The sequence below is a fragment of the Agelaius tricolor genome, unplaced genomic scaffold (genome assembly GCF_023055355.1).
Source record: "Agelaius tricolor isolate 1412-34295 unplaced genomic scaffold, bAgeTri1.0.p SCAF_4, whole genome shotgun sequence".
Lineage (NCBI taxonomy): Eukaryota > Metazoa > Chordata > Aves > Passeriformes > Icteridae > Agelaius > Agelaius tricolor.
The window spans coordinates 7,064,750-7,088,414 of NW_027269264.1; the positions used below are offsets into that span (position 1 = coordinate 7,064,750).

The 23,665-nt window shown below is 39.2% G+C and overlaps 1 protein-coding gene across 1 annotated transcript in view; it reads right to left on the reverse strand.

Moving 5' to 3' along the window:
• Positions 1-23,665, reverse strand: part of SVEP1 (sushi, von Willebrand factor type A, EGF and pentraxin domain containing 1) — a 115,473-nt gene that overhangs the window by 66,848 nt on the left and 24,960 nt on the right. The window contains exons 4-7 of the mRNA XM_071424471.1: positions 12,287-12,445; positions 11,863-12,042; positions 6,782-6,961; positions 2,332-2,529 (exon numbers count right to left, since the gene is read on the reverse strand). Of these exons, the coding sequence (XP_071280572.1) occupies positions 2,332-2,529; positions 6,782-6,961; positions 11,863-12,042; positions 12,287-12,445 (717 nt within the window). The remainder of the gene's footprint in view (positions 1-2,331; positions 2,530-6,781; positions 6,962-11,862; positions 12,043-12,286; positions 12,446-23,665) is intronic.

The following is a 23,665-nucleotide window of genomic DNA, read 5'->3' on the forward strand; positions in this document are numbered from 1 at the left end:
CAGAAAAAGACAATCTGCTTTTATATGTAGCATTACATAAGTAAAACCTTATAATCACTCTTTTTTGTACTGCCTAGAATAGAAATGTAAGCATTTTTGTAAAATTTATGTCTCTACCCATTTGTAATTCTTTCCTAGAGATTCACACATGCATAGTAAATTCCTCTGTGGAAAGGACAGAATTCTGCTGTATTTTTGTTTATCGCTGACTACAATGCTATTCTGGTTTCTACATAGAACTAAACCCCAAATAATAAATAAGAATAAATTTGTTTCTTTTATTACCCATCCCTTCCTTCTGCATCCATTTTCTTTCCCTGCCCAGACACAGGACACATACAGATGAAAACACTTGTTTCTGATAGTCAGCAACTAAAAAAACCTGAAAGTAGTTGTCTCATGATATAGATACTATAAACAAGACAATAGTGACTCAAATTCTCTGGAGCATGCTGTGGAACTGACTTAAAAGTGACAGTGTCAAGAATCCAGACAGCAATTGCTGGAAATGTTCCTTAATAAACTCCTGTTACAAGGTATTATGAGGGGCAAATGGAGTCTTCCTGTGACATGTGACAATGCCAGATGGTTCCAGAGGACTGGTGGTATGATATGGGTAACACCACCACCAACATTTACACCTCAAGTTTCTTTGACAAACTTGAAGTACTTCTTCAGTTCCTTGGCACAGGGCCCCCCAAAACATTTGTGGTCAGGTTATTTTATTGCTGTAGTGCTTGATAAATGGTCTCTAGAATCATAAGACAGGGATACATTTGGCTCTGAACTCATCTATGCCCAAGAGCCTTTAAAACAACTCAGAACTGATATAACTTATATTTTTATTATGAGATAGTTCCAGTAAAAACATAACTTGGGCAATTAAATTACATAATTAAGAAGGCAAAGCAATAAATACGTGGGATTTTGCCTTCCTTTGAACTCATTCAAATGAAAATTTCATTAGAAATGCACTCTTATAAATAACTACCACTTATGGTTCACACTCCCCTGACCACAGTCTTCAGGCTGGGGCAAATTCCAGTTGAAAGTGAAATTCTCTAAAAAGGGTAATAATAAATAAGTCAGAAAGAAAATGGCTCTTTTGAACTGGCCAAATATGTTGGCAGCAAAACAGAGAAAGACAATAACAAGAATGAAAGCAATTGAAATACAACTGTTCATCTTTATTCAAGAAGAATAAGCTTCATAGTTTCTCAGTGCCTCCTACATTAGGGGTTTATGCATTGGTAGTACCTAAAAGCTTGAACCCAAGCCATGCTGTTTTATCCTGATCTAAACACTTCAGCTTGTCCTGGGATCCCACCAAATATTAAAAACTGTGGTTTGGCCCAGGTTTACGCAAGAGATTCAGACAAACAATGTGGTACATCACAAAATGGGAAGCAGTATGTTTAAAGAGAGAGAGAAAATCTTCCTGGCCTGTACAGAGGAAAAAAAGCTTCAGTTTCTGTAGCGACCTGGCATGACAACTGGCGTGACTGTTTTCTGTGCTGTTCCAGCACCCAGGGGCTGGCCAGGGCCCCAGTTTGGGGGGAAAGAAATAATTCTCAGAGCACAATAGTTCACAAAGAGGTGAAGAGCACATTCCCAGAGAAACTCCTGTTTTTATCCTGCTATAATCCAAAGCCAGACCCTTTCCAGTTCCATTATGACTGTGTGTTAGGGAATAAATAACCTAGCACTTCTAGAAGAGGGGGGTAAATATGGCAGAACTAAAATGCATGCCACCTTCTCCTGCCCAGCTTTACCCTCTGTGTCAGCCACTGCACTTGGTGTTAATGAATTCTGGCCTTAACTCTTGTGCATTGTTGCTTGGGGTATGTCAACAGCAGTAGCCACTCAAAGACAACTAAAATGAACTTTTCTCTATAGTCTGTCTATCAGCCAGGCCTTACACAGCCTTTACAGGTTTACATAAACTTGTGCTAAAACACAAGTTTATTTTATTATTACTTTATTAGAAGTGTGGGTTCCACTTTGAATATCTTCAAGCTATGAGCATTCACCTTCACTTTAAAATTTCAAATTTACCTCAGGCAGCTTCCTAATAAATGAGAGATGAAGCCCAGGAGAGAAACTTGATGATGAACACTACAAGATCACACTCAAGGGATCTCTGAACTCCACATTTTTATGACAAACTACAAGTAAATCTGACAGGCAAGATGTAAAGGTACAGGCAATACTTCTTACACACTGTGCAAGTTGTGCTTTCCCCACTCCAAGCCTGTTCTCACTCAGTTATTTGCTGTGCGCTTCCCTTCAATTCTGCACTCATGTATACACAGACATGATTTTGTGCTCTACCTTTACACAGAGCCTCCTGGATGTTTGCACTCCATCTCCCAAATGAAATGCACCTTATTTCTTCTCTAGCTCCAGACAAGATGAATCCCTGGGGACAGCTCAGCTGGCACACAGTCCCAGACATGGCAGGCTCCAGCCCACATCTGGGAGGGAGAACTGTCACACCTGCTGGTTTCTGGAGGATGGGACAACGTTTTTCTGCAAGACAGCAGCAGAACATGACTTATAACTGCCATACACAAAGTACACATTCAGAAAACCTGCAAATAACGTCATATGGAAAATTAGTGGAAACAAAAAGTACACAGTCTTTTCAAGAGTCCGTAGGGGTATGAGTGCACCAAAACATTACAAGCTGATGAAACTTTGCTACTTGATTTTCAGTTATGACTGAAGTAAACAGCAGCCAGTTTATCAGTTCTTCTATTTCTTGCTCATGCTCTTCACTGAAACTGAAACATGATAATTTTCATGCAGATCCACTATCTCTTACTCTACAGATTTGCCTTTTTTAAAATTTCTTCTTCTTTTCCTCACAACTTCATCTTTCATGGTTGCTTTGCAGTTGCATTTCTTTGCTTCTATGAAAACTAGACTGTAGCAGGAGAGAGGGCATTGAAGAGGACCTGTAGCTTTCTACAGCTTCTATACTCTATCTTGAAATAAGAAAGGGAGAAGAAGAAGGATATTCTGCCATGAACTCTTTATAGGTTAGGGACATGACACATGATTTTGCTTACTGCATTCCAAACCAAATTAAATTGGACTTGGTCTTGTCTGCGTTCAAAACAGCTGGAAAGACTCAGGGTGATCATAGGAAGCAGCTGAGCTCTGTAAAATCAGGGAGGGCTGATGGTTGCTTAAAGGTTTTACAGGAAGTTTTGAACTACTCCATTAATAAGGTTCACTACAAATCCTGAAGACAGTTTGCATCAAGGCAAAAACCATGATGTATTTAAACAGGTTCACAAAAGCTTTGTTTCATTCTTAAGCTGTTGTTTTTAGGAATGTTATTTTTACTTCAACTATGGAGACATTAACAAAGGGGCAAAAAGGGATTATCTCATGAATGCAGTTTGCACACTCCCTGTACTGTTTCTTACAATAGTTAATAGGCAAACACACAAGAAAAATGCTCCCTTATTCAGAGCCAATGAGAAGACCTGTAACTCTTTATAACTTGTCAGTGTAGAAATCAGACAGGCCTTTACACCAAGAGAACACAAAAACCAACCCAACTCAGCTACACAGAGGGCAAGTTCTACTGAGCTTGTAGCAATGGTTTAATGACACAAAAGTGATTCACATTCAAAATACTTCACATTCCTTTTCTCTCCTCTCCTTTCCCAAAACACATAGCAAGTAACTGAAAACTGGTTTTTATGCATGCAAAAATTTAAAGATTCTAAGCATTCTGTGTATTTTCTGAAATTGAAACCCTCAATGCTGAAATGCTTAAAAGCCCAAGCAATTAACAACTGCACTTCATTTCAATAGGATGCACAGGGCACAAACACTTCCAACTCATTTTTATAGCTCAGGGAGACACTGCTGGCTCTGCAAGGTGGAAAAACTCCATCAGGGAAAAAACCCCAAACCCTAAGTTTTGGCTGCTCACAACATGAAGGTAACTGACAAATAGCAAAAAGATAACAAATTTTAAAACCAGTATTTGTAGAGGGAAGCTAAAAGCATTAAAATGTATATTACTCTGGGAACAAGTAGAGAAACTGAAACATGTAAGCATGAAAAGCAGAGAAAGTTGCAGCTCTCAGGGAAGTAAAAACAGCTGGGCCTCTTGCTTGAAATACATCCAGCTATAGTAGAAAAATCCAACTATAGCACAATCCTGAAATGTCTGACAAAAATCAGAATAAAATTTGGTATATCTAGCAAAAGGGAATTTCTTTTAAGTAAGACAGGTTTTTACCAGGAAAAGCAACTGCAATAGTGTTGTTTAGATTTTTTATCTGTGCTGAACTCCAGAATTTGATCAAAAAGTCTGATCCAAAAGTCTGGAATTCATTAAGGGTAGAGGGATTTCCATGACATTAGTCATATTAGTAGAGAATTAATAGAGGAGTATTTCTAAGGAGACACAAGAACCTGCTTTCACCTGCAAGCACCTGTGATGAAACACAACACTGTATTGTAATTTTCAACATCAAAAGGAACTTGGTAAATAAGAAGATTACAAAGCAAATCATGCCTCCTTCCTTCAATCCTTTGCCAAGATTGCTGCAGGAAGTAAAACTGGCCAGTTGCAATTAGGAGTGTGAGTTAGCAATTCTTCCAACGCTAGATGGCATCAACACCCTGGATGTCGTTTGTATTTTTACTTCACTAAACCTTGAACAAAGAAAGGAGAGAAGCATCTTGCAAAATTTATTTATTTAAAAGTGATTGATATTAAACTTTTGCCAATGAGTAGGAAACAAAAGAACATGACTATGGAGCTTTCCCAGTTTTGTTTTTTTTCTCCCCAAACTGGACAAATGACCAAGCTTCCCTTTTTTAGCAGATATCTTGTTTGTCAGACACCTATAAAATACATGTAGCCTCCTCAGAAGTAGCTAATTGTTAACAATATCTTTAATGAAAAAGACAAAAATTTTAAACTTGTGTAATATCCAAACTTGTACTACCTTCCAGTCTCTTAGAAAGAGATGCATGACAATAGACCTCACAGAACTGACTGTAAACAATCCAGGAAATGTTATGTTTTGTGTCAGCATCAGTTTTGGTTACACATGGCTCTGGTACAGTCTCAGTGAGCTAACTTGCAAATATGGCAAACTTTGCACTGATGAGCAATCAAACCCAAAAACATACAGATAATCAGCTAGAAGGATACCCTGAGTCCAAGAAATCTGTTTCAAGGTAACAGACTGAAGAAAACTCCATTTCAGTTTTCTAACAGAAGGATATGAAATTAATAAATTATCAATTGCAAATGCCTAAATACAGCAGGACTTCCAGTACCTTTTATATAGCAGACTGTAAATAATAGTTAGGAGCTATTTGGACTAAAAATTAACAGACAATACGTCCATGACAATGATGATATTCAGAATATGGGTACAAAGGGTAGCTTCAACCTTCAAGAGGAGTATACAATATCAGTGTTCTGATTTACATTTCTCCCTGAATAAAACTCCACACATGAATATTAAACCAGAATTTCAGCAAGCTTGTTCTAAACACCAGTCACAAGAAGCAGCAGAGATGCTTCCTAGCTAACACTCTTTCCTTTCTGACAATCAAAGGTAACTTTCTCACTAAATTTTTCAGACTCAGCAAAAAAGATATTGCCACGGGTAATCCAGGAATGGAGGCAATATTGCATGGTGTTAATAAATCTTCTGATAGAAAGTAGAGCTGGATTTTATTAATCAAAATGCTAAGCTAGGAAGGATGAATTCAACTGATGAATATAGTTAATCTTCTAATTATAATATCCCAACTGGATTTCAGGGTCCCTTCCTTTTGAAGTTAATTGAAGTTTTTCCACTGATTTTAACAGAAGAAAGATTAGGATCTCTTAGCAAACTGTCTTGTTAAATTATTTCTTGTGGATTATTTCCATGATTTCAGAGAATGTACTTACAGTTAGAAATTTATGCTTGTCTCACACAGGTCCACATTTTTAAGACTGCAATAAAACAGTAAAGAAATAGCCAGAGGTTCAAGTGAAGTCACCCTACTGGCACTGCATTTACTGGATCCAGGTGACATATACTTCACCCTAACTTTAGTCAGCACTGGATCAACTTTTGTATTGGTGGACTTCAGACTTTCCCCCCCGCCCCGCTTCAGTCTATGCTTAGAAGTGTTTCAACTGCATTTCATCTTCTTCTTTTCCAAAGTTAATTCAATACCTGTCACTAGTCCTAAACAGATTTGGAACATAATACAGACCTACGTATCCCTGCACAGCTGCTGAGACCTCTGAATCCTGATTCAGAGGTGCTTGGCTCCTAATTTGTGTAAACTCTTGTTTCCTTGCTGTGAGTCCAGCACAAGTGACAACTACTGCACCTTTAGTCAGCACTCACAGTGCCTGGATAACATAAGCTAGTCCTTGTCTGCATATCAACTTTTGTTTTATGATGGTAACTCAAACTGCTGGTTGATCATATTTAATCCCTAGACCTACTGCTTCTATGTTTCTTGCAACACACTGTGTGACAGTGTCTGACACTAACGAGATCCAACAGCCTTTCAGTAATCAGCAGTCACACTGTATTTAAATGATAATCTCTCCACTTTCTCCATTTACAAATTCCTTTGCCCTTCCCCAGCTTCTAAGATGTGCATAAAACATCCATTTACAAATTATCATTTATGTCTTAGCTTCACCAGTTATTAAAATATGAAGAATTTCTCACCTATGATAACATGTCAGAAAAGGCTGCACTCTAACACAGACAGAGTTAGATCAGATACCTACCCACACACTTTGGCTCCTTTGAATCCCACTGAGAGGTTCCCTGGCAGGTGAGTTTGCTGTTTCCTTCAATTTCATAGCCCTCATTGCAGATCACAAAACATACTGTCTTGTAGGAAATATCAGCTGTTGAACAGTTAATGTGTCCATTTTGAGGAGACCGAAGTCTGGGACATGTTCGAACTGCAAAGGGGAAAGAACACCAATTCACTCTCAGCACTGAGTATCAGTGGAGTTACACTACTTTGCCCAGTTTTCAGAGGTAGGAGAGATACTGTCTTGTACATTAGTTACAGTAGTTTGTATGAATTTAGGGAATAGAGCTAGTACAGAGTAGATTTTTTCAAAGGCTTAATACCTTCCTCTTCCTAAAACATAGAATGTATGAGGTTGGGCACACACTTCCAAGCTCATCTAAGTATTGACTTAAGTTCAAACTAACAGACTAACTGTGCATCTGGTACACAGTGTGCAGCCTGAGATGGTAATGCCTATTGGCCTCCAACACAGGGCAGCTGCAGGCAAATGGCACCCTGTGAAAAAGTGTGTGCTCTTGGGAGTTTCTAGTCTCCAACAACATCTGAGAACTTTTGGGGGATTTCGAACTGGCAGGCTGGTATGGGCTGAGTAAACACCAGGGAACAGGCTAAGAGCTTATGAACAGGTTAGATGACAGTGTCCCAGTACTCAGGAATTTTCTCAGGCACTCTGGACTATATTCATAGAATATAGTCATGTGAAGGCCTCAGCAAATCAGAAGAGAAGATGTTCAACATGCTGGAGGAGACAGAGAGAGAAGGAAGGAATACAAGCTGTTTATATGGCTTGTGTAGCAGGTCCATAAGAGATGAAAAGGAACAAATCAGGTTATTGCTGATACAAAAGGGACCCTTTCAGGTGTCAGGCATGGAGACAGTCCTGGCTCTGCTCAGCTCAGAGCCTTTTTCCCTGTAATGTCTTGCAAACACTGAAAGCAGCGTGATTCCAAGGAGAATACAGTCCTGTGCAGGATGTGTATGCAGAAAAGGAAGCAGGGAAGTGAAGAGTGATTGTCTTACAGTTTTACTACTGAATCCTGATGCTCCAATATAGCACAAAGCTGCTCTGTAATTAAGATTGATCCCAGAAGATCTGAATGATCGTAGTAAGAAAAATGTAGCAATGGTATGACCTGGGTTTATGTTCTTTGTTTCAATGTCATAACCCAAGACTCTATAGTAGGACCTATTTCCTCTGTACTGTCTTTTCAGTGCAGTTCCTTTTCAGCTAAGAGGTCATGCTCCAGGATTTGTGTCTTTGATCCCCTCCAGACAAAACTCTGAAATACATATGCACTACCTGGCCTTTGGGTCCCTCAAGGAGCTAAGCTCTGCACACCTGCTGTCTGGAGATGAGCATGTGATGATGATGATGATGATACACCAATAACCAGCTACTGGCTTTCCAACAGGAGTGGAAAACTCTGATCAAAACCTGACCTCAGCTGAAGTTGGCAGATACAGTCCAGTATGTTCAAAAGAGGGATAAAAACAAGTAAGGGCAAATGGTGTGATGCCCAAAAATATAACCAAGACTGCAGTTCCCTAAATTCAGAGAATGGCTATGGTTCAAAGGAGCCACTGGAGCATTTCTAGTCCAACCTCTCTGCTCTACATTGGTCATCCTAGAGCACATTGTACAGGGTTGTGTCCAGACAGCTTTGAGTATCTCTGCTGAGGGAGACCCCACAGCCTCTCTGGGTGGCCTGTTACAGTGCTCAAGTCACTCTCCCTGTAAAGAAGTTCTTTCTTCTACTCAGGTGGAACTTGCTGTGCATCAGTCTCTGCCCACTGCCTCTTGTTCTATTGCTTGGCACCACTAAGAGCCTGGCTTCCTCCTCTTCAGATACTTATATACATTGATAGGGTCCCCCCTCAGTCTTCTCCAGGCTAAACAGGCCCAGGTCTCCAAGCCTCTCATCCCTTCCCCACAAGAGGAGCTCTGTTCTCATTTGATTGTTTTCCACAGCTTCTGTTTACCTTATTGGCAGGAGGGCAACCTCTGGTGATGGGTGGTTTCAGAGAGCTGCTTCTCTGCTGTGATTTGGGAAGCTGATTTTACCAATTCACCTAATCTTGCTACTGTCAGGTAGGAGGCAAAACATGATCTCCTCTATAAATGCACTCAAAGGGAAACCAACTTGGCAACCTCTCCCTTCTCCATTATTGCTTACTCTGCACACAAGTGGACACCACAAACACCTCAAACTAATTAATGGGCATATAGGCTGAATGCTGCCTCAAATGCAAGCCAGCTCTATAATTATCACTAACTGCACAGCCTCTGAAAACTACAAACAACACATGTAAAATAATGTCTTTAAAAAAAACCCAAAAGCTATGGTGGCACCTAAGTGGAAAAAAAGTAGCAAAACCTATATATATGGGATAAGAAAGAAGGAAAAGAAGACATACAGATGTACCTATTATGTCTTTATATTAGTACTGTCTCACATTACTCTCTGAACGTATTACTACTTTTGTGCTTGCATATGCACAGGCATTCTTTAGGAAGTGTATTTAAAAACAGCCTTAAATGCTCGTTTGTGAGGCACTCTGAGCTTCAGAGTAGCTTTATAATATGCTGCATCTAGTAGGGGGAGTAAGAAAAACATATTTACAGATGAATCTCAAATGCTTTATCCACAAGAAAGTAGGCTTGCTCTTAAAAGGTTTCTACAGAAGTAGAAATACCCAATCTGCAGTAAAAAGAAGCAAATTCTACCAAACTCTACCTACTACTTAGGAAGCCGGAATGAATTAATAGCGGTGAGGAGGCTCTTGTCAATGTTCATGTGCCTACAGAGAAGGCAGTTCCTTCACTACCTGCTGTCCAGCCATTTCTTCTGGAAGGACTACACAGCTGGAGTGCTCTTGCCTCCTCAAGTGTTTCAGTGTTCAAGCTTACTCAGCGTCTCAGCACGGTTCTGGCAGAAACCTGTACCTGAGCCCATGTTACCTCAGTCATGGTTCCAAGCATTAAACACCAGCCCATCCTCTTATCAGTAACACATTTTCCATTTCCAAAAATCCAATGAAAACAGGAACAACAATAACAGGATATTCTGCTTGCTCTGGGGTTTCTCCTAATAATTTTTTTCTGGACTAAATATGGGGTTTGCAGTATTTTTTTTTCCTGGGTCACTGTTAATTGCATGACATATGACTGCATTAATCACTTTCTAATAGCACACAGATTTTAGCTAGCAAAAGAACTGAGGAGTACTTAATGTCAAAATCCAAAGCAGTGGAAAGGGATTTTACTTCCCTCTCCTCTTCCTAATTTATGTGATAAAATACTCTTGGGATTAACAAGACAGCTATAAACCATGCCTTTGATCTTGCTCCCTTTCACAGTCAGAGTGAATTAAGACTAGCAGATCCAGCACATGTAACAGTGGTATTTTCAATTTTTTTTTTAATTGCAAGTCTTCAGGATGATGGACAACAGCACAAACAAAGCCAAGTCAAAATATATCCTTCCAGTGCTTCAAAGGATATTAGCTCAATATCAAGACAGTATCTCAATGCAGACTTTTCCCTCACCTTCCAAATTCCCTCTTAAAGATCACACTCCAAATAGACGAATTCCTTTAAATGCTCCAGCAAGATTTTCAAGTAGTAGAATCTTCCACTTCTCCATGAAAGAGAAGATAAAGGATCCCTTCTTTGTACCTGACTGCAGCTTTCCCAGATTTTTTGCACAAAGGGTGCCTGTGTGACAGAAGCTTTAACAGAGGGTGCCGTTTCCCAGTGTCCCAGTCTGCTTGAAGCAGCATGCAGTTCTGACTGCTGGAAAGTCCACAGCTCCAAATTCTGCTACTCAAGATACCCTCATAGTACTGGCCAGCAATTGCTTTTCTATTGAAACCTTCTCCTCTTATCAGTGGAAGCTAAAAAGGAAACCTAAGATTTCTGTGATTATTTGAACAAAGTTCCTACAAATCTAAGCTGAAGTAAAATGCTATACAAAGAATATCCTGAGAGACTGATTTCTAGCTCAGATTCCTCCTTCCAGAACCAAAAGTTGCTGTTTCTTTCAGGGCTGTAGTGTTTGCTGTACTGTCATAAATTGCTAATTCCGCCAAAGGTCAGTCCTGCCTTTTGCCCTGAACACAAGGTCAAGACAAGAGTTACAGAATGAGCTGATGGCTTTTTATTTCCTTCCAGTGTAGCACACTAATGTCAAGGGCATTCAAGTCAAATTAAACATGCTGAACTACATCTTGTGGATGTTGAGGAGATAAAGGCTTCTACCTGGTTTATTTTTTTTTCATTCTCTCCTTGGAAGACATATGAGACAGATTTACAGGCCTGGGATTGCAGTTTTCATTCTAAATCATCAAAAACCCAAACTCAGGCAGTTTTGTTGTAGCAAAACAAAACTCTGTTCCTATCAGAAAATCTAGAAATATTTTTTTTCAGGATGCTCTTTCTTGTGTCTCAGTTTCACACCTTATTTTGGGCTGACATTCTTTCATAGTGAAATTCTAGGGTATTGTCAGTGATTCCCTATTGAAATTCCACTCAAAAGACTTCCAAGGACTCTGCTCAAGTCCCAGGCTTTCCTATTTTTGGTAAGAAAAAACTGAAAGAAAGCAAAATGGAATTCTTCCATGGCTAATGTCTCCCAAGACCAACAACCCTCTATGCTGACAATGTGGTAGATGATCTAAAACAGCCAGGTGGCAAGGTCTCACTATGTATTTAAATACTTGGTAGGATTTCACTGGATTTATACAGTGTAGATACAAAAATTCATAGAAATTAGGTAGACAGAGGTGAACAGAGGTTTAAGGAAGGAGTCTGTATATTCACTTGCAAAAGACTGTCCATCTAGTCAATCTTGCTCTGCTTTTTCTGTTGCAGAAGTCCTTCTTCCATTTTATAAAGGAAGGAAACAGAGTGATAGGGGTGTTAGCCAACCTTTGGAATGAACTTTCACACAGGGGTAACAGGATCAGATCTGCACAACCAACCATATAATGAGTGAAGAAAACCACTGCTAAGAATGAACAACAGCAAAAATGCTTTTCAAACACATACCTCTGCAAGTAGCCTCTGATCCAGACCACTGCCCATTTGGTTGACAAAGCCGGATGCTGCTTCCAACAAGATCAAATCCTGTCTTGCATCGGATTCCACAGGCAGCATTAAAGTAATTGTTGCAGACGTTCTGGACAAAGTGACCATTTTCAGGGGGCTTCAGCTCAGGGCAGTGAACAACTAAATAATTAAACAGCCACAACAAAGTGGTTACTAGCTAGAGTGCAATAGGCCCCTGAAGGAAAACAATAATTTAGAATTTCTAACTCAGCTTGCATCTCGGCATTTTTGCTGGTTTGGAATGACAGAGAGAATCCTGTATGCATTTGACATGTCCCTTACAGTACAAAACCACATTAAAAAATTGTCCCAGCACTGCATTGTGCATTCCAGGGGTTTTCTGTTTGTGGATGGAAACACTTACCTTCACAGGTTTGTCCTACAGCACGATAACCCTCCCGGCACGTGCAATCCTCAAGGGAGGTACTTCCCGGTGGAGAAGTATGATTCTCATCAGGACATGAGATACAAGTGCTGATTCCACCTGGTGAACCTTCAGGCTTGTACGTTCCTGGTGGACAAGCTTTCAGCAAAAGAAAACAGAAAGGAATCAGGACATTCACCTTTCACCTAGCATATTTTTTCAGGTGTGTTGTTTTACTCTTTCTACATTTTCATTTATATATTCAGTGTCACCTAGGGCAGGAGCATTCTCCACTAAAGTACTGCAGAATTCTTAACAGGTTTGAACTAATGCCTTCCAGACCTGGTGGAGTTATCTATAGTGACTGTCTGGGGACTGACATTAAGTCCATGATTAATCATCGTGAAAAGGAACCCAGTCCCAGAAGACACACCAGATTTTCACTGACAAAATCTGTGCAGACCTTATGAAGACATTCTTGATTCAGAACTGTAAAAAATCAGTTCAGACTTAATCTTTGCCATTCAAAACTACAAGATGTTTAATGCATAGAGATTCATAGTTAAAAGCTAATACAAGCCAGCAAAACTCCTGCCTTTGATTTACACATTATGGTCATATGATATATGTGATCTATATACTAGGTGTGCTGAAATGTGAGAGGCAAAAACAATGAAGGAATTAATCAAAGCAACTACTGCTTGAAGCCTTTGCACTCATTTATATTGCATTTCATATTATTAATTCTGTGCAACTGCACAAACAAGCTTTAAAAACATTCAGGTGACATATTCTAAGGCAGAGAAAATGCACATCTCACCAGAGAACTTCAGATGGGCTTGATAGCTCTAAGCCTTACTGCTCTCTGCCTTGAATTCTTGTCTTCAGGAAATCACTGTAATTTGTGTTTCTTTCACAAGGCGTGTGAATTAGGGGAGTGACTAATCAACAGGACAACACAGCAACTGCTGCTAAAGTGAAATTTTGATTGACCACATTACCACTTGAAACAGAATGCAAAGACACTTGTAAAGCTGAAAAATATAACTGCTAATGAAAAGTTCAGGAAATATTCTATTATGAAATAGGAACACTGAAACCTGGCCAAAAAACTCTCACTCCATTAACTTAATTGTCAGCAAAATGGCCACATTTTCTCCTTCAGACTGCAGTTCAGGTGCTGTCATTCTCTCAGCCAATTGGTACCATTTGATGTAGCTCTGAATGGATGAAGAATTGTACAACCATAACCAGGCTCAAGTGACTCCCTCCTTACACAGTTAGGTGTGCCTTGCTTGTGGAATTGCTCTCTTCTACAGAGCTTTATTTACTGGAGCTCAGATATTCTGGCAGTATCAACCTCCTCTTTGGTAGCTATAAGACCAACTTGGTCTATTCTGAGACTTGGATGCAAAGATACTCTGCCTCTTGTCTTACTAATGAAAACCCACTGCATTCTAGGCAACTGGAAAAAAAAACAACAAACCAAAAAAAAAAACAAAGGCAAAAGAAAATCCATTCTCCTTTCTCCTCACCTGTCATGAGAGAATTGACTTTCATAAGCCAAATTTTATGGAATATACCCCCCCAAAAAATCAGCCAATATGAGCAGGTGGCACTTTCCAGAAGGAGGATGATTTTTTGGATACTTTCCAGAGAAAATACTTTTGTTGGTTTTTCAAAAAACTTTTAGTGTTTTTTTTGAAGAAAGCAACTGAGTGGCTTCCAGTTAAGAAGCAGATTTGGGTGCTGAAATTGGATTCACTAATTTGTATTTTAAACACACTTTTAAAGAGACAATGACAATGCCTATTCAGTAAGAGATATAAATACAAAAGAAAGCAATTCAGGAATGCAATAGGCAGAAAAATCCAATCAGATTTAGAGAAGGGATTTTTTAATTTTTGTTTTGGGATTTTCAGAAAAGTATTGGGAAAAAAAGTCCCTTTCATATAATTCACCTGTTCTTCCCATCCAAGACAATCTTTCTGGACTTCTGCTTCTATCCTTTGTTCTGTGCAGAAATTCCCATCTTGGACATCACATGTCTCCAAAATATTCTCTCCTGCTTTAGATGATCAGAGTACCAGAGGCATTGCTCTGAAATCTCTGAAATATTTCCATCTGGCACTTTGTGAAGGTCTCTGTGCATCCTTTTTAAAACTGTATCCAGCACAAAGTGATGAAGTGCATCCAAGAGGACACAGGAAAGAGTGAAAATTAAGCATCACAGGGGACCTGCTCTGTGACAGAGATGCCCTCCATATGCCAGTTGAAGTAAAATAGCCTTTTCTTTTCCATGTATGGCATATAAAATGACATCTAAACTAGGTGTTCCATTCCAAAAAATCTCCCCTATAAACCAACAAACCCTCAACCTAATTTCTCTCTTCCTTTCAACCTCACCCAAAATAAAAAAAAAACCAGCAGCAATTTTCTCTCTGTTTTGAGAACTATGGAATAGAAGTAATCACCCATTCTGTGATGTGAACATTTTTAACAATAAACCCAGTAATTTGCTTAGAGCTTTGAATCAGTCTGGCTTTGAAGAAAATGATTAATTCTGAAATCACACTTACAATTTGCTCTTTCCAGTCAAGCAGCAGGAGGTAAACAACACTGTTAAGATCGTTATTAATGTCTCTACTGAGAAAAACATGTTTTCCCAAATGTCCTTGTTCTTTATGTATGCTTCAAATGCTTATCACTGCCTTTACAGGAAGTTGAAGTATATCCTTAACTTGGCATTTTATGTGGAATTTTCTTTAAGTCTGAATCCCTGCTAATTGATCCCACATATGCCCTAGACATATTCAAACTATAAAACTCCACACCAGTTTCATTCAGAATCTTTGCCAGAAAGCACTGGCTTACAGAGACATTTCCAAGTGTGCGAGATCACACAGTCTATCCTGAGATGTCAAAGAGATGATTTAAGAACAGAGCATAAGCACACTGTGCATTTCCATCATTTCCATGACAGTCACAGAGGTTAGCCTGGCCACAGCTCACGTTAAAACCATCCAAAATCAGCTGTGGATGAGCAGAGCCCTGGCCATCTGCTCTAGACTGTCCACATTTGATCTAGCTAGATGGTAGATCCATCCTAGACAGCACTACAGCATGGCCCAAGTCTACACTCAGTGATGGATTCAAAGCTAAGACAGAGCCTAAGGGACAAACACATCTGAAGAGCACCTGTGGCTCAATCCATGACTGATCATACAGTCAGGAATCTTCTAGGATCAAGCAGTGTCAAATTTCATTCTAGTCACCTATATGCATTCAGCAACCAGCAAAAAACTTACTACAGGGAAAGATTATATTCTTTGGTCCTAATCTGTAAAAGTAAATTTTTTTTCAAGGTTTGGTTCCCTTTCCAGCAATGTCCAGGTGTACAAAGCCTCAAAACAGTGTGTGAATAAACCCAGTGTAAATAAGCACCAATTTAGCACTATCAAGAATAACAAAAAGAGGGACAAATTTAAAAATAGGAAAACAATTTTAACAGTATCAGTCTTTAAAGAGAGAGGAAACTCATATGCACATTGCAAACATGATTTTGAAAACAAAAGATGTGAATTTCTATATATGTGAACCATGTTGTTCTCTGCCCAGAAGCAAGGGGAGGAGCAAGGAACTGCTTTTTGCTTAATCTAATTCTCCTCTTGAGACAGAATAGTGAACACTGAGCTACACCAGATGATTACCTCTTTGTTGGAATATATCTGGAAGCAGAGATTAGTGTGTGAACTCAAACAAGCACAAGGCCCAAATTCCCCAAGCACACAAAGATGGGTCATATTGAAGTTGCCATCAACAACCTGCTTTCATAAAAGGGTAGATATTCATCAACAATTCACACGCAGATTCTATTGTCTATACTAAGGACAGTGCACTAAATTTCTGACCAGAAATTAAAATGAAGTAATACATGGTTACTTCAGCATGCCTCCTGCCTTTTCCTCCTCACATATGTTCTCCTAGGGTGTATAACTGATCGAAAAATTGTAAGAAAATCCAGCATGTCTCTTCTGGTTTTGAACATTACTGGGCTTGATGACATGTTGGGCCACCAACAGAATGCACTTTCTTACTTATACTTAAGTTGCATATAGAAAAGAAATCACTAGAAAAGAAATATGACAGGGGTTTGCTAGAATCAAAGACCCACAGGACAGACATAAAAACATTTCGGTCAACTAACCATACTGATAGCACACCTATATGTCAAGATGTTGTTTGAAAATAAACAGTGAACGTGGAACGTTAGAAAAGGCTGTGTAAAAAAGTAAAGAACAGACTTCTAAATTCAGTAGGAATTTTATTCTGCCTTCCTACAATTATGAAATCACTGACATTTTAATCTTTATGCAAGAATTTACTATTGTAAAAGTGACAACAAAAACAAAGGTTTATTTCAGAGATTTATCAAACAATTCATATGTATTATGCACTTTGGCTTTTTCAAAACTGCAAATACTAAAGCCATCAGCAAAGTTAAGCCAACTAGCACTGAACTCCCACAATGGCATAAAGTCTCCAGTCTGGACTTAAGCAGGTGGAGATCATAGGACAAAGCGTTCATCTACTCTGTGGCATGGGATCACAATTCTTCCTCTAAGTGTACAAGTACAAATTTTAAGGATAAACATTTCTGCCTTAAAAATGTAAAACTTTCAAAATCCTGGGAGAGCAAGCAAACTCAATTCCCTCTCCAACTAGTCCAGTGCTCGAAGTCACTGAAATGGAATTATTCTTCAATTATCCCAGTGTTAAGAAAGAGGAGACTCAAACTTCACTTATTTCAAAGATTAATTTGAGGGATTTTGTATTTTTCTTCAATGCATAATTTCTTCCACTAACTGCCTTTACTAAGTAATCCCTGGCATGAACTGTTTTTTCCACACTTTATGCTAATGAAGGATCTGATTAAGGATTTATCTTTTGTGGGATATGGCAGGAATCAGCTAGGCAATATCCTGTTCTCTTCTGCATCACCCTGAGTTCTATTGATACACAGCTACTCTGATGACTGTAGTCTATAATTCTCATTTTTTCCTCAAAAGTGCAAAGCCTAAATGAAATGACACCTTCATGCAAATCTCCAACAGTCTTTGTAACTCAGCCTCCAAACACCTTCAATAAGGAAAGAAACCCTAGTTTGCCATTTAATCAAGTTGTGTTTATGATACTGTAATTATTTTTATGACATAGATTGCATGGATAGGTACTTGACAGATCTGTCCCAGAATCACAGTATACCATGAATACCTGCTCTTACTTGGTTTCCTGGTACTCACTAAAAATGATGGAACCCATAGGTTACGGAATCTCCAGATACTGGACATGGAGATTTTTAGTTGTGTGGATCCTAGACCTAACATATGATTCCTTGTGCTTCTAGTAATTTTTTGGAAGTTATGTGGAAGATCTGAAACCAAAACCTCAAATTAAGTCACATTTATGTCCTTGAAGAACTGCAGTCTGAAGCTGTGGCTTTTCCCTTCCACTCCTTTACTTCACCTATTATTGCTATGCATTGGCAACAGTGGAAAAAAAAAAAAAAAGAAGAAGTTGTCACTGGAGACTTCAAGTGTGTAAAAAAAAGTGCTCTGGTAGCTGTATTTGCAAATAGTCATGTATTAGATGATTTGCCACCATGAATAGATCTGACTATAAAACTTATTTATTTTACTAATTGGGAATTAAAATTTTAATAATTAAGGATATATGGATAAATTCCAGTACGGTATTGTGCTACATTTTTTTACTTTCATATCTGCATCTCTCAACATGACAAAGTACTGCATGATCAGATTCGTCTAAGGCCAAGCACTCCCTTGCTTAGAAGCAGCAGTAGGAACAAGGGGCTAGTATGAATTTCTTTTGACAATAGCCTGCCAAATACAATGCACTTTACAATGACAAGCCATGGTGTTATGTAGGAAATGGAGATCCCATTCCACACCAAGCAGTCAAAGACTTCTTGGGATGTCCTACAGTACCAGCATACATTGTCGCTCATACAACCTCCTGCCTCCAAAACTCCTTCTGCTGCTGCTGCACACTTTAAGTGTAAGCGACCTCTGCAATGGAAGAACGTGAATTTCATATGGGAGGCCACAGCTGCATGGAACTACCCAGACCTCTGCCATCTCTGTGCATTTCACAGTGACATCTCTTGGCTTTTGCTGCAACCATCTTATGAGTCCTTCTCAGCTTGGGCCAGTAGGATTACTGGCCAGAGACCATCACGGCCTCTGAAATATATTTTACTGCACCAGCACATAAAGATCTTTAGGCTTGCTTCTCTAAGACTTTCCACATGATGGGTCTCTATTGTAGAGATTACTTCCAGAAATTAAAGCTTTTGTTGTCACCTTTATTATGTAGGAAGATGGTTTTTCTTAAGATCTTCTGTATAGTAGTTTGTCAGGTTGCCCACATTGTGATTATGAAATGCCTTTAGAAAGATAAGGAAAAACAAATCTAAACTTTTGGCAGATGCAGTAATCCACCTTTCTGCAGTTTGCAACATGTATGATGCTTCAAAATACCCTCAAACAAAACAACAAACAAACAACAACAACAACCAACTAAACAAAAAACCAAGGCAGGAGCATGCTAGGATTACAAAAAACAGGCAAGGGAGTGGCTTTAGTTAAACATTTGACATGTATGACTTGTACAAAGACTGCAAAGGAAAACCCTGAGCTTGCCTTTATGTGTAGGGATCAGGGAAGGATTTCTAAATTTTAGCATGTTCTCCAGCTCTTTAATATCTCCTATTATCCCCAGCATGTGCTCTGCATTAATTTCAGATGGCATTGAACCTGCTCATCCATCTGCGCTTTGTCAGTATTTTTTAAGCATCCTTCTCAAAGCAACATGATTAGCAATTTAACAAGCTAGATGTCTCTGGTCTTATTTGATTTATTTTCCTCCATCTCCTTAGTAGTTATACAAATTTTCTCTCAGGCAAAGGCAGCAGGCTGAAACAATTCAGAAGTTTAGCCGGCTCTACATGATACATAGGGGATGGTTCATTCAAACAATAAAGTTGAGGTTGCATACAGCAAAATTGAAATATTCCACTGCCAAGTAGTCTGCAGAATTTGCTACAACACTCTGAGATGATTTAGCTCTAGATTTTTAAGCACTTCAAACAGAGTCATAACAAACTTTCAGAAGAAAAAACGTTTTCTTGATAAAAATGAGAATCTTGGATCCCCTCCCACAGGGCAGAATATGTTGCCTGGAAGGAGATCCAATCGTTGGGTGAGCATCTCATCCTGCTGCTGCAAGGATCCACAATGTGGAGAACAATCTGCCTGCTTGAAGAATATAAGCCCAGGAGGCATCACAGCTTGTAAACGTTAGGATGCCAATGAGAACCTTCTCCACAGGGAGGTCTGGCTGTGCTGAGCATCTCTGGGTAGGCTTGGGGCCAGCACATTCACACAGGATTACTGCAAAGCAACGACTCTGAATGCCAAACACCCTCCTTGGTCATAGCACCAGTATTGACAATATAGAGGAAATCCATTTATGCCCACTTTTAAAACTTTTTTTAAGAAGAAGGCCAACTATTACATGTTACAAGCAAGATGAGTGCCTCAAACAGATTCATACTTGATCCACTCTTGCATTGTAAGGACACAGAGCAGTGAGATGTATTTTATGTGTTTTACAATCCTAAAAACAAAGACTACTGATAGAGGTTACTACATATACTTTTACAGGTTACTTCTCTTTTTGTTTCAAAGCATGTGGCTTACTTAAGAATGAGAAAAAAATTCCTGATTCCATGCACTGTAACTTTAAAAGAAGTCTACTTATGCTTCATTCAAACTACAAAATCACAAGATAGATCCTGACAACTTGTATAATATCTATATACAGAAGTGACCTTCAGGTACGGAAGTGAAGCTCTTTGGGTTTAAGTGTCAGTGCATTTCAGACAGTTACAGGTTTGCTGTTTGCATGGACATAAAATCCAGCCTTGATGATACATTGGAGGAGATGTCCAAACATACACATGCCTATCATGACAGATATCAGTTCATACCAGCACTTCTGATTTTAAAACTTGAATACTGATTTATCTCCTCATGTCCCCCTGTATTTCTAGAAGTTATCATGCTAAAAGTGTAAAACTAATTCCAAAATTACAAAAAATTCTTTCTAGGAAATTAATTAAGTTAATATTGTTAAGTTTGCTAAGCAAATAAAGATTATGTATGAATTCATTTACATGCAAGTGAAGGTTTTTTTTGTTTAAAACTTCATGCAGAGTGAGACTCTTATAGAAAAAAGGGGAAATACAATAAATTCTGAAAATGCTTTGCTCAGAGCAGCATTGCTATACAGTGGGCTTCTCTGGACATGGTCTTTATCATAATCACAGACACACATTCCTCAGCAAACCTTGATCACTGCTGATGTGATAGCACATGCTACTCTAAATACTACTGTTCTAAGTGCCCTGGATGGCATCCTGTTATTTAAATATACAAACACTGAAAAGGAGCTTTGCCATCCTGTACTAGCTGCACTTGTTTGCCATTTTGGTACTGTTGCTGTGAAGTTGCACATTCTTTTTTAGAACAGCAAATTCAAAAAACCCCAACAAACTGACTGACTGATGTAAAGAAAATTCCATTAAAGAGAATCCAAACATTTTGTTTCATTTGTGCTACACATAGATGAGCAAATACCTGCTTGAGAGATCTAGTATCTCTCTTTTCTGAAGGCACTGGAAGCCCAGGGTTCTCTAGGCCTGGTCTAACCATTTTACTTGTCCTTTCATCCTTTCACAAAAGGTTCCGGGTAAAGAAGGAAAAGAGAAGGACAAGAAGAGGACATGTTTGCATCAACCCATCACGTGCCTCCCTAACAGGAAGGACTAATAATCAGCAACTAGGTGCCTAAAGGGCTAAAATTATCCCTAGGTCAGATCCCAAGTGATGGCTGTTACATATGGAAGAGTTGAAAAGCTCCACTGGGCTGTGATCCGTGCTGCTCAGCTAACTGCTGTGCGACCTAGAGGCACACACTGGGAAACAAGAAATAGATTTCCTTTATCCACAGCTTGAAAGACGGATAACTTGGCAAGAGAGGAGTCTGAGCTGGGATGAAAAACCCATTCTTTAACAATTAATGTGCTACACCCAGAGGAATGTGAACAGAAGTGAGAATCTCCACTGCCTGCGACCCCTGGGAGTTGCTGAAATTACCACAATCCAGCCAGCAATTGCTCAGGACAGCCTGCACTTTCGTCCAGAAGCAGGGAGCAGGAGTCTCATGTTACAGCTAACTCAACACATCACCTTCTCCTGGGATTGCTTAGTTTAACAAAATAAGGGAGAAGGGTTTAGAAGCTGACAAAGCATGCATCCCAATCCCCACAACACTAATAGGTTACTGCAGGGAAGAACATGCCTGGTGGTTCAAGATCCATTTCCACTATGTTCACCAACTCAGCAACTTGAAAAGTTTTGTGTTCAGTGATTCTTGGGACTTAATAGTAACCAAAAATTACTCTCTGCTCAAACTCAGTGAGCAAACTGGTTTTCCTGAGAGAAGCCAGTTGTGTAGGGAATCCAGGAGTAGTCAAGAGACATTCTCAGATTTTCTCATTCTCATTGATACAAAAATTGTGAATTGTCTCTCTGGCAAAATATGAACAGAGTCCTGTATGTTCCTGAATAATTTTGCTAGCCTAATATGAAATACTCCTTTTCTTCTGTTGTCTCCAACACCCACTCCTAACAGCTTCTGGTGCATATAATCCTGGGGTTAAAAAAAAACCAAACCAAAAAAAACCAGATACCTATTTCTGCCTCCTTTCTCTGCAGATCAGAGTAGTGCCAGTGCTCAATCACAGATGGGGAATGCAGCAAGTAAAAGTTATTATAAACAGGAAAGAGAAGCTATTTCTGCCAGACCCTCAATAAACTGTCACTACTGCATTAGGTGCCAAACTTGGCCTCATTTCCACATCCCTTATTTTTATCATTAAATATACTTTTCAACAACAGTGATTATACTCCTATTAAGTAACATTTCTGAGCACTGAAGATATAGCACATGACTGTGCAGATGGAGAACATATGTCACTATTTCCATGTTTATTTACTTAGTAGCCCAGGGTAGGAAACAGAGCTTTTGGTTAACTTAAGACTGCTGGAGGACATGCAATGGCTCAGGCCAGTAATCAGGCCATAAAAAGTGGTGGTTTTGCCAATTATTTTTTTACATATTGTGAAACTAGCCCAACTATTCCTGCATAGAGTTCAGTAAGCTGTTGTAATCTTGATATTATAGTTCCTACTTAATTCCTGGAATCACCACTGATACTCCTGATTTAGCGTGAAAAATGCCATAAATCCCACTCCCCATTCCTCAAGCAAAACTCTTATGGAAACTGACAGGATTCCTTGAATTCTTTTAATATTTTCCAAATACGTATATCAAAATAAAGTCTTGTTTACTGAAAGCCAGAGCACTGAGATAACAACTATGTCAGTATGCTCACTACTAACTGCTGCTTGCTCAAGAAACATTTGGAAAACTGACTGCTTTTCACTTCATTTTCTCCAGTTGTCCTTGTCCCCCCCCTCCCCCCATTCCTTTGCAAGATATAAAAGATGTCCTTAAGAACAGATCTGACCCTTGCTAAAGCAGTATCTACTGCAGGAAGAGGGTCACTGCAGATCTGAATGGAAGAAAGTATTTTTAAATACTAAGTACTGTGGCTGTCAACAAAGTGAACATTACTGCTGCAAATTAAAGGGATGAAATATAGAAAAGATTATGTTGCAGTACCTTAACCAAATACACAGCCTCAGGCCTCAGTCTAACACAGCTTCCTTCTCTGAAGAGCTGCCATTTAAAACATTTCTGAACCATGCTTTTCATCCCCCACTGGACAGCCACTCTTCAATGACCTAATTTTCTGCAATGCAGGAATCTTCCTGTAAAGAAGGAATCCCAGGGCAGTAAGGCCTACATTTCTAAGGCCCCTATTTTGCTATCAGTGTTGATAAAAAGTGCTAAAGTAGCACCTGTAAGATCCAAGGACTTTACTGAAGAGCAGTTGATTAAACTAGAATGAACCCCCCTGTGGAAGCTGCCAGAAAGGGAGCAGAGAAACATCAGAGTGAGGTTGTCTCAGGAACTGTCAGGCTCTCAACCTCTCTGCACATTTAAGTGAATCTGTGCTCTGTGTCTCACTTCTCCATCTTTTTCTCTGCTTGAAAGGTAATTTTTCCACCTTAAAAATGCAGAAACTTGTTCTCTTTCTAAAGGGCAGTGAGATTCTTTGCATGTTTTGGGAGAAAAGGACTACACTTCCAGTCCTACCTTCCCCTTTAA